At 40.6% G+C, this 12,209-nt stretch overlaps 1 protein-coding gene across 4 annotated transcripts; it reads right to left on the bottom strand.

Annotated features, from left to right (window-relative positions):
- Window positions 1–209: 209 nt before the first annotated feature.
- mbd3b (methyl-CpG binding domain protein 3b) lies at window positions 210–10,229 on the bottom strand. 4 transcript variants are annotated; one of them, XM_080771336.1, is made up of 8 exons: window positions 10,142–10,193; window positions 8,091–8,168; window positions 6,838–6,997; window positions 6,055–6,192; window positions 5,725–5,815; window positions 4,266–4,443; window positions 3,630–3,782; window positions 210–3,101 (listed from the first exon to the last, which is right to left on the bottom strand). In XM_080771336.1, exons 1-7 carry the CDS (start codon window positions 10,153–10,155, stop codon window positions 3,635–3,637), a joined length of 807 nt encoding a protein of 268 aa, XP_080627462.1. In that variant the 5' UTR covers window positions 10,156–10,193; the 3' UTR covers window positions 210–3,101; window positions 3,630–3,634. The 4 variants fall into 4 exon arrangements, with proteins under 4 accessions (XP_080627462.1, XP_080627460.1, XP_080627463.1 ...); XM_080771334.1 differs by lacking the exon at window positions 10,142–10,193 and adding an exon at window positions 8,625–8,944; XM_080771337.1 differs by lacking the exon at window positions 8,091–8,168 and having other exon boundaries at window positions 10,142–10,229.
- Window positions 10,230–12,209: the final 1,980 nt, after the last annotated feature.

The following is a 12,209-nucleotide window of genomic DNA, read 5'->3' as shown; positions in this document are numbered from 1 at the left end:
AGAATACAATATTTTGAGATAAAAACATATCATTTTGGGGGTCCTTGATATGAAAAGGTTTGAGCACCACTGGTATACGTTTTTCCAGAAAACTGATTGTAGAATCAAGCCTCAGTGTTTAGTCTTATGTGAGCTCAACAAATCAACTTTGTTGATATGGGAATATCAAAATATTTAACGATAACACAGAAGAAAAAACATCACTGCTGTTGACATACAGATTTATTTTAATAATTAAAACAATCAATTTAATAATGTTCAGCAATCAGCCTGCTGATATTGAATAGGGAATTCATTTCAATTGGAAACATCATTACCAAGCTTTGAGAAATGGTGTAATACAGTCATACAAAATCACTCTTCCTCAAAACCCAGTGCAAAACAAATTCAATTTACATAATATCTCAGTTATAATTTACATTGTCACCAATTTTGTCCATGGGAGTTGGTACTACGAGGCAGCATGTGTGGTAAAACTGACACTTTTTTAAAAAATATCTATGGACTGAGGTTGAAGCAGAAACAAGCCATTGACAAAAAACAGCAATGTTTCACATCATCAGTAAGCACCAACTTTACATGATGACTAGCGTTGAAAACAGTTAACAGTTACACAATACAAGTCATTTCTTCATCACTGTGCTCATCTCTACCACATTTGCTTTAATTCTCAAAGGGGCCACATGATTGCTTAAAGTTAAATAGCTAAGCTAAGTAGACTAGATTTGGAGAGAACTAAAACAAAAGTGCTATCCCCTCCAAAAAATAACATGGCTCCTCTTTGGTCAAAAACACTGAAAATGAATGGTCTGATGACATAAGTCATCGCACGTGAATGAGAATATTTGAGAACACGATAAAACAGTTGAGCAGTACTTGTCCTCTCTGATGGATTCACAGACGTTTCAGCTTTACTATTGTTTGCAATTTAAGTCTGTTCCAGTCATACTGGAACTCCTCTTGTGGATTATGTGTGTATTGTTTACCGGTATTCTACTAGGAAATGTCAATGTATGCTGAACTATTCAATGAGGGCATTGTATAATTCAAGCACGAGACATACAGATGGGTGAAAATTTTAATAAAAAGACCTGAATAAATAGGTGGAGAAACATAATGGAATGCAACTGCTTCCATCCATGTGTACCACATGATATACAATCAAGCATCCCATTCCCATCATGCACTGTGGCATGAACACAATTGCTGAGCAGGTTCTCGTTGACCTTGATTCTGATGATCAAGATGGCAAGAACAAAAACAACATCTAAGTCACTATGAAAGAGTTAATCACTGGGGCAGGAGCTTCAGTAACAGACTGCCCAAATGGCTAGTGTTTGAATAGGATTTCAATCTATGGGTAAGACTACTAAATATGGTCAGAAATTGTGGTAAAAAGCAAACATTCAATGACTGATGCTCATGTATTAAAGAAAAGCTAAACGGCAACTCTTTCGCAGGTGAGTGAGAACGTCATTGCAAACATGATCAGAATGTGTCAGCAAGAACAGTCTGCCTGTGGACAACATAGAGAGCCATGTTATAGTAGGGTTGCTGTGCATAACCCCTACAGGGGTTGGTGCACATTTAGACCATAGGCACTGGTCTACAGAGTGGTCAAAAAAGTGGAATGAGTCACCCATCACTATGTTCTCCACAGGTGGGCGAGTGCACGTGTGGCATACACCATGGTACGGGCCTAAATGCTTGACCCTTTCAGTGAAGCTGGCTCTGTTGGGGGTTCAGCCATGGTTTGGGTCCACTTGTATGAAAAGAGGTAGGATACGCACAGTCTCGCAATTCTTGATAGTACCGGTACTAGACCAAACATTCTAAATAAATAAATAAATCCTATGATGAAAATGTTTTTACCTTGAATGGTCTCTTCCATGATGACAATGCCCCCGTCCACAGAGCACAAAGGGCTCACTGAATGAATAATTTGTAATGAAAATGACGGGAATATGCTATGGCCTTCGCAGTCACCAGATGTCAACCCAACATTGAACATGTGAGATTTGGGATCGAGGCATTAAGACAGTGCTTTCAAAACATTGTTTGCTGGAATTGTGTTCCATCCGTCCAGTAGTTTCAGAGACTTGTACAATCTATGCCATAGCACACTGATGCCATTCGGGTGGCTTGTCGTAGCCAAATACCTCACTAAGACACGTTGATGTTTTTTACTTTAATTTTACACCCGTCTGTATGCAAATCATACACATTCTTTCATTTCTCCAAAACCAAAATGCACCCAAATTAAATGTATATTCAGTGATTTCACTTAATTCAAATATCACTTATTTTTTTGTTTTGTTGTGATAATCCTCTCTACTATAGAGTGTGCTGACCATATAAGGAGTTCCTCCCTGTCCCCAGTTAACCCCTGGGGGTCAAAAAACCTTAGGTTTCGTTTTTGGCTAGGTGGCAAAGCCTTCATCCAATCAGGATAGAGAGGGGCCTTCCGCCAATCATGATCAAGCGGGGGCGGTCCTTGGTGTGTGTGCTGTTCGCCTGTTGCTTATCACCCCACTGTAGTGCGTGCACATCTTGTTACTGGGATGGACCGGGGGGTTTTCCAAATCACCTAAATCACTGAATGCTACTTTAACATGTTGAATGCATGTACAGAAGAATGTAGGGGTTTGACATGATTGTCATAAAATATGCAAACCCATACAATGTATTTTTCCCCATTTCTTTTTGTTTAGTAAAAAATACTTTTATCATTGAACACTGAATTCACATACTGTACATAACGCCGTTAACTTTTAAGCCTTTTGTTAAATTGCTGATGTCTTCTTGTTTTGACGTTCTAAAAAACATTAAAAATCTTCTCTTTATTATCGATAGGGATTACCTATTAGGGAGTACCTCGGTCCGAGTTGGTCAATGAGCGCTGGAATGACGGAGCTCCAGCCAGCAAGGGTTAGACAGGGAGGGGTAAACCAATCTTTAGGCTGCCCTGCTGTACATGATGGTCTTGTGGGAAGTGCAGGCTGGGGAATAAGTCACGGTTGGATTGGTGTGGCGGGGATCCTACCATTCATGTTCAATTGTGAGCCGTTTGTGTTAGTTAACACTCCCGGACATCAGAAAACCTTACAGGAGGAGAACAAAGGATGGTGAGGTTATGCCATTTAGAATAGATCAATCTCCTTTGTAGTTTACATTTCACATAAAGAACTTCATGTTAAATTGTTACGTTATGTTAAAGCTAACAAAAAACCTTGGCTCCATCGGACCCTCAAATTGTCTGATAAAGCAGCCAACTCCACCACCTCTCATGCAAGTAATTGACAATATAAAGTCACAACACAAACTTATATGAGGCACTATTGGTTTGTTTTACAAAATATAAGGTTTTCTTAATTTCCTGACAAATGTATACATTTTATTTCCTGAAAAATGAACATTTTGTAGTTAGGTGGTTTCTTCCCGACAGCAGAGCTATTTGAAATGTATAACATGGCTACAGAGAATACTTGATTCTGATTGGATGGAAGGCGTGTATTATTTTAACCACTGTTGCAAAAATAATCACTGTTCCAAATGAATATGCAGTGGCATAATACGAGCCAATCCAAAGTTTCCATTTAAAGCGCCCTATTAATGCAACCAGACCTTACCTGTGCTATACAGTGTCCATGTCCTCACTACTGTTGCCCTCATCCTTCAGAGCTTCTCCGTCGCTACCGGCCTCCTCAACGTGAGCCAGCATATCAGCCATCAGCGCCTCCTCTAGCCTCTTCCTCACGCTGTAGACCAGTTCCTCCTGTTTCCTACACCAAACATCAGACAGGAAACAGTTACTGTTGACAGTTATGAATGTATTGTGTGCGTGGGTGAGTGCATGCGCGTGTGTGTGTGTGTGTGTGTGTGTGTGTGTGTAAGGGGGGGTTGAAGTGAGAAGGAAGGTCAGACCGTAAGGTGCGAAACAGATATGCCATTATTAGGACATTTCTCAATGTAACTGGCTGAACATGATTGGTGCTCCCCAGTTAAAATTTTGCATCAACTCCAAAATTGTAAGAGCGCTAACAATGCTAGAGAATGTACAAAGAGATGTTCAACTGGGGAAAACAAAGGTTGAACAAGAACAATTATTTGCACTCGTACAAATGTTCCCAATTATATTTGGGGTTTGGAGCAGATGCTCTAAGAATGACTTGTTTCCACGTTTCTTCAAATAAAATGTGTCTGCGCAACAGAGTACTGAACATGAACTGGATACATATGTGAAGAATGTGGTGCTGCGTGCTTACCTGATATCCTCGTCGGTGACGATGAAGGCCTTGCACAGGGGCTGTGCGGTGTTGAGCCACACCCCTGGGTTCTTCTCTACAGCAGCAGACAGCTGGCCAGTGATGGGGGCTGCGCTGGTGTGGAGGGCACTAGCGATGGCCGATAGAAGAGTCTTGTCTGTGCAGCCTGGACCAACCCCTGAAGGCACAGTGGGACGATTTTGAGGGGTTGCGTGATATCCAAGGCTTTGTTCAAACTTCAGGCAACCTGGCAAATATTACTTATTTCTCAAATACAATTTTTAGGACTGACTGTCCACAGCCTGCCCTGTTATTTGCAAGAGATCACTTATATGGTTGTACAACGGCGTTGCTTATCAGAAACAGCACATCTACAAGCACGATTACAGGTGCTTTGTGTGTGCTGCTGCGGTCCTCGAGCCACCAGCTGTTTACATTGACATGCCATATGCTGCTAAATGCTGTCTGATCTGCACAAAATGCATGAATCACTAATCAGAATCATCTTTGTCACATCACAGTTTTAAGGTAAAAAGGTGGGTGAAATTTGTTTTTGTGCATAGTTCTCATCGTGTTGTTTTTCCAAGAAAACAAAGAAAGGGAATAAGAGAGAGGGGGGTAGGAGATCAAGGCAAGAAAGAAAAAACCACAGCACACTCGTAGGGTCTCTCTTAGCTCATTTACAAACAGCACAGCCGTAGGGTCTCTCACACACACACACACACACACACACACACACACACACACACACACACACACACACACACACACACCAGGTCAAATAAACTTTAAGATGCCATCACTGTCTAAACACCGATATGGCATAATAGCTCGTACACACTGCACGATATTTGCTCCGATTATGCTGACGCAAGATCGGGCTTTGATCGCCAAGGTTTTTCTCGCTGTGTGTGAAAGGCTCTGCGAAAAGATATAGAGCCTTCCCGACCGTTTCTGAATATCTAGCACGTTTGATATTTGGCTCTGTCACCGACTGGACATCGTACAGTATGAAATGGGTTGCAACCGTGTCCCAAGAAGTCCTGTATTACAGCCAATGAGAGCACAGGACAGCTGTGCTCACTGAAACTGTCCGTCTGTCTGTCGTCGACTGTATCGATAGATGATCAGATGATAATATATATAACCTTTATTCGTAGGGTAAATGCCTGTCCTGTGTCGTACGTACATGGTAGCTATATTAGCCCAATGTTTGAGATGTAAAAATGAATAGGAATAAAAAACAAATGTGTAGCCTATATCGGGTCTGGATCGCATCTTGGTGAACTCTTGCAGTGTGAGATGCCTAGTCGGCTATCAATCGTTTAAGCCACAACGATATTTAAAAAAAAGACTCCTGTAGTGTGAAATACATAACTATCTGATGACTCGCCGACAACTTTAAAATTCCTACAGTGTGTAGGGGTCATAAGGGAACAATGACATGGAACAAGTTTACCTTGCAGGCCTTTAGGTAGCTCCATAGTTTTTACCAGTTCCTCAGCAATGTCATAAGCATTCAGACCACTGAGCTTCTTTTCCCAAAACAGCTGTGGACAGAAAAGAAAGTGCGTTTGCTTTTAGTATTCAACAATTCCTCGTGGTCACTTCCAACATGACTGCACGATTACTGCAAAAGTGCTATTCCCAATAGTTTTTTCTTAATATTGTTAATCCCGATTATAAGGCACAATTACTGATAGTGAATGATGTATTTTTTGTGATGAAAGATGGCATCATCTTCTTAATGCCTTTCTTGTTCACAATATGAATAGGATGAGGGTCATACCTGTCTGGGCTGATCCACTGCCTTCTGGGGATCCGTCTTCACTTTGTTACTGGGGTGGTTGGTAACCTTGGTAACAGGTTGCTTAAAGATGGATGCCGTTTGTCTGACTGGAAGCGACGTATTCAGGTCAGGCTTACCCTTTGAAACATAATAAACATGCGCGCACACACGCACACACACACACACACACACACACAAGTTGAAGACAGGCAGGAGAGAGAGAGCAAGACCAGTGCATCACTTGATGTTGGTAACTGTTGGTACAAACTAAGTACATGCACCAGTATTTGCTAAGTATATGTAGCTGTATGTACATTCTTTCAGAAGCTGTTATATATATATATATATATATATATATATATATATATATATAGAGAGAGAGAGAGAGAGAGAGAGAGAGAGAGAGAAGAAAGCTTCTGTCACTAGTAGTTGAACTTTTGTCAAATATCCCAGACACAGTCAAACTGTGTTTTGGTCTGTAATAGTAATAGTAATCAGAGGAACGTGGACTAAGTTTGAGGCCAGCCCAGAATCCCAGATTCCGATTCTAATCAATTCACGGCCAATAACTAAAGCCCGCTGATCACAGTTACAAAATGTATGCTTCGGGTGAATTAAAAAAAAAGACAGCGATAGATTTATTTTTAGCTTGAAGATTGTCTACTTCCACTATATATGGAAAATGTGAACATTTTTCAACATGTAAATGATGACGGTTATGCAAGAATTTATTGTGATTATCTCAATGCGATTATGTAACAATGGCGACAGGCTTCATCTCACCTTGTTCTGGTTGTTGTTGTCATAGCGCAATCTCTGGCGGTTTTTGTTCAGTTTACTCATCAGCATCTTCCCTGTACGGAAATCAAAGGAGCTGAGGTCCATCTGGTTACCGAGGTAACGGGCCAGTTGAGGTTTACTCCGGAACTTCTTCCCAGAGGGGCTAGGACGAGGAGAGACAGAGAAGTGACACAACACTGAATACATTGTAAAGTCAACCATGGATGGAGACACACATGACATACAGCAGCCATTCCCAACCCGTGTCGCCACCAGGGACCACTGTGGGCCGTGAGTGGAAGTGTGCCCCCAAATAATTGGCAAAACACAAGATTTATTTATGATAATATCATACCATTAACATTTAGTGACAGTAAAATTAGATTTCATTGTGATACCAATAAATAGGACCTTGAAGTATGCTCCTATTTTTAATTCCATGATCCAAGCCAGGAAAACAATCAATTGATGGTTAATTAAAATAAACATGCTATAAAATTGCATGTGGCCCACCCATCTTACTACTTAACACGCCGTTAACCACTTAAACCACTTATGGTTGAGCGGAGTGCCGGAGTCCCTCAGGGCCATATACTAGTATCTTTTCTACGTTATTGTGGGGAAAGCTTTCACTGGAAATGGCCGATTGACAAGCTCACAACGCGTCGTTAAGTGGTCAGATGGGTGGGCCGCAAACACTTTCAAGTGGGCCCTGGTCACAGAAAGGTTGGGAGCAGCTGACATCATACAGCAAAATAAGAGACCTGCACACAAACACGGACACAGGCCACACATCAGAATGGTACGAACAACACTGCAGACAGAAGTAAAGAACCTTGACATGCAACAAGTCAAAAGCAAATTGTGAACACCACCACATCATCCATATCGCAATGAGTTCATGAATCGTCGCATCATGTTTGTGACAACGGTGAGTGAAAAGGATGCTGATGGCCCATTAACGTCACATTCAAAACAAAAAGTGTTACTTTTTCCTTTCAAACTCAACATTATATCCATGGGTGCAAAAAATGGTAACAATTGATACAGAATGGAACAATTGTGTTGGTAACCGTGTTAACAAATCTGTTTAAACACAAAATGTTTCGGGGTAGAAACATTGTTGACTTCACTTCTAGGAGCAACGATTCTGCAATGAGTAGAAACAAACAGCTGCTGCAACGTGCTAGTAACTCATGCACATAACTTACATCACACAGCACAGTAAACACCAGTAGGATGGTACAGTAGCCTACCACAAACTATACAAACGACCCGCCTGAGCCTCCCCCCTCTCTCCTCGCCTCTGTTCCTCATCTTGCTCTTCTCCTCTGCTAAATGGAAACAAATCTGACGTTGTTGGTTCACTTATAGTGGGGAAATTGTAAGATTACATTACATTAGGACCAGAGATTTGAGGTTTTGCAAGGCCTCGGACAGGCTTATGGATTAACGTTAGTATCAAGTACAAGTAGTAGTACTAGCTGCTACTTCTACAGTAAACTCCTATGTTGTTGTTAATCTGTATCCATTTGTAACTCAGAGTGTAACAAATGTAACCAAATGGACCCGGCCGTCACTAAGAATTAAGTACTACTATAGGCTACATATGGCTGGGTGGGACAAGCTCCTTCTCATCCCATCCCAACATTGTGAAAGCTGGCCTGGACTGGCCTAGTTCAAACAGACGCCCTGTTTCCAAACTTTGTCTCCGTTTCTAATTCCTCCCAGCTCAGAGCCTCGTGGCTTTCACTTGAATGAAGTAACAACCTCATGTTTTCATTCAGTACCTAAAATAATACACGTCGCTTTTTCCAGCGGACAAACCCGACTTTCTGGTCACTTCTTCCATTTTCCAGCCCTTGGGGAGAGCAGTGCAATCCCACCTTTTCTTCTCCATTCTTACCCGACCGCGATTTAGCCTATAAAATCCACTTTAAAGTGCCCGGCGACTAGACTTGGTGGTATTTTAAGCAAGTGAAAACGCTCTTTTGTTTGGTTTTTCACACCATTACAAGGCTAACACATTTACACGCGCTGTCTGTAATGAGATCTCGCTGCCCGACGGCATCATCATCACATCTCTTTGTCGTTAGGCAGATCGCTCCGCCGTGGCCGTCGCGGCCACATCACTACCTGTCTGACTCGCCGGGACAACGAGGTCTAGAGCCCGCAAATAAAACACAGCAGCAGCAGGACGGTGACGGTGTGTAGCACCCACATTGGTGGCCCATCGAGTGCCGTCGTCGTGGCTACGAAGGGTCGCTGTTTTACCATTTGTCATGTGGCCTTTTTGGTCAGTGGTCCCACCACAAATGTGTTTAGTTTAAATATAAATAGACGTCTAAGATGATGAGCAAATGTCAGTATTTTCCATAAGTGCCATACACATATGCAATCTATTTTCAACTACAATACATAAAAACAAATATTAAGCAGCCCATGTACACGTTTTTTTGTTTGTTTTTACTGGCAACTTGGCACCTACTCCGCTTTGTGAAGAATGAATTTACTGCAATTGCAAACCGGCGACCTCTAGAGTCACAGAATGCGATAAGACACCGGTGTTTGTGAAACACCTGTACTACAGTAACATTAGCTTGCCTTGCGATGAAACCAAAATTGATATCCTATAAAAAATGTATTTCAAATAGTTGGCACTAGCAAAACATGATAACCTTCACATGATGTGTGAAACAACACATTTGCAAGACGACAAATAAAACGCCGGCAAGCGGCAATGTGTCGCTCAACCGAATAGCTTTACAATATTTGAAAGTTTCATGTAGGCTACGTGAAATTGGAGAAGCGTTTCACGACAATGTACCCTGTGTCATTCAGACTTGGAGCCGGGTTCTTTTTTTTAATGAATGAACAAAGTAGGCCTTGTCGATCAAATGCAGACATTTTAAAGGGTGACATGCATTTACGGAATCTTTGTACCCCATTTGGAAAATATGCTGCAGAAAAACAATTAAACGCCATTTAATGTAAAAACGAAGAAATAGCTAAATATGACATTGTTTGTGCATGATGTACCTTTGCGTCGCTTTCAAGTTTTAAGCATCCATAACAAGGTCATTATTTCACCGTGACGCCAACAGTAAATCGGTAACAAATTTTACAATCTGTTGTAAGACATTGCACAGCATTTGTATTTGCAAATCCGAGACCACCGAACGCCTATACCTAATCGATGACAAACATACTCTTCAAAATGCATTATGAACACGACACATTACGCATTAAAAGCATAAAGAATCGAAATTATGGTGAGTCCATTGCATTATCCTTTAGATATACTTACTCGTTTTTATCCATCTTGAAGATACTATCTGGTTTTCTCCCTTTCGCTGTTAAATCCCTTCTCCCCTCTCCTCTTTCAGTCCCCTCCCCCTTCGATGGGAGAAATGCAAGACATTATCCACGCAGAATTCGTAGCTTGATAAAATGGACAGATTTACGCCCGGAAACTAGCTCATCATTTTAGAGGAATAAATAATCTTTTTTATGTAATTGCAATGAAGTATGCGACTGGAATGTTGATATAAACCATCACATAACTCATTATACTTATAACACATTCCTTATACAGTAAGCTACAGTTTAATTAAAATGACAAATCCTAGGTTTAGGCTGCAGTGTCAGAAATATCAGAAGAAACACGCAAATATACCAAAAAGGAACACAAAGGAAACAGACATGTTCATACTTAGATTTTATTTCAGAAAATATAGACCACACAATACAATGGAAACCTTCCACCATGCACAATTTAACATGTGGCAATATTTAAAATACTCTGTCAGCACAGAAAGACAAAATATTTGTTCAATGTTCACGTTAAATAACGGAAAGAAAAACAAACAGAGCATTCACACATATTACAGTGACTAAAGTTACAATCAGGGGGTCAGAACACTGGCATTTTAAGCGAACTTTAGTCATTTGTCCTCCTTGCACCAAATGATTAACCTCGATAAGAGCCCCATAGTGCAACTTCTTAAGGAGCCCACTTTGATTGGCAGATTGGTGGGCCAGGGCATCTCTCTTCAGCCAGCATTGAGTAAGCTGAGCTCTCATCCACAAATCCAGGCCCTGTGTAGAGAGACAGCTCCTGCCGGAGCAACAAATGAACACAGTGTCGTTCGAAATACTTTTAAAGCAAATCCCTCCTCTTCTCATTTGTGACTCTAGAATGTACGTTATGCTACAAAGTCAGGAAACAATAAGTTTAAGGATGTTGAACATTTAAAAAATAAAATGTGCTTTTAAAAAGAAAAAAATCTTTACTCCCTGTTCCCCGTTGACCACAGAGCATACGGAATTACAGATGTACTAGCACTGTCCTTCCATACAGCAAAAAAAAGGCCTAGTTTGACACAATCTTTCTTCCAGATAAGACAATCTTGCACACCTGGATAGAATCTTTCTGACGGGTGTGTTCGAGTATACACAGGTAAATTAACCAAACACACCCCTACACTGTTGTCACTTGCTCAATAAAGAAAAGGTTTAATGGCACAAGGTTTCAGTCAAGGAAGGCCCATGACCGAAATGGTATGCCATTAAAGGAGAATTCCATACTAGAAGGCTATCTTTATTTGTAGTTGTTACGTCCCCACTAAAGAGGTCCAGATGTTATTTTGTGCAAAAGCGCATTATTGGCTATTTCCCCTACCATAAGCCCTCAATGAATTGCATTGAATTGAATGTGGCTATGGGGTGTTCAAAAATCAATTTCTTTTGTATATATCTTCTCTTCATAATGTAAATAGTATCTCACGCGGCACACTTTACTACTTATTTCGATGGAAATAAGCGAAATTGCACAAACCCAACCCCCATTGAGGGCTTATATTAGGGGAAATAGCCAATAATGCACTTTTGCACAAAATAACACCTGAACCTCTTTGGTGGAGACGTAACAACTACAAATAAAGGTAAGAAAGCCTTCTAGCATGGAATTCTCCTTTAAACTATGTCTTTATTGAGCAAGTAATGACAGTCTGGATTGAGGGGATCCAGATTAATCTAATTCTTGTTTTTCCAGATAGATGAAATTCCCCAATATATACACCATATGATACACAAAATACTAGATACACTAATAGTAGCGGTTAAAATGAGCAGTTGGATGATTTCAAGCATAAAGCTGAGAAACAAAGAATTCCTTAGGTAGGGCAATTGATATTTTTTTTATAGTTAAAACAAAGTTTTTTGTTGAGAAGATAAATCACTATATTCTGATAGTAAACATACTATATAGTGTCTGCTCATTTCTTTGTCATCAATTCCATTTTCATAAAATTGGTATCCTGACCTGAAAATGCATTTTCTGCTTAACCCATTTAGATCTGAGACCAATAAAGAGC

This window comes from Protomyctophum bolini (genome assembly GCF_963924005.1).
Source record: "Protomyctophum bolini genome assembly, chromosome: 8".
NCBI lineage: Eukaryota > Metazoa > Chordata > Actinopteri > Myctophiformes > Myctophidae > Protomyctophum > Protomyctophum bolini.
The sequence above is the reverse complement of the archived record's forward strand: the minus strand, read 5'-3'. Positions and strand labels throughout refer to the sequence as shown.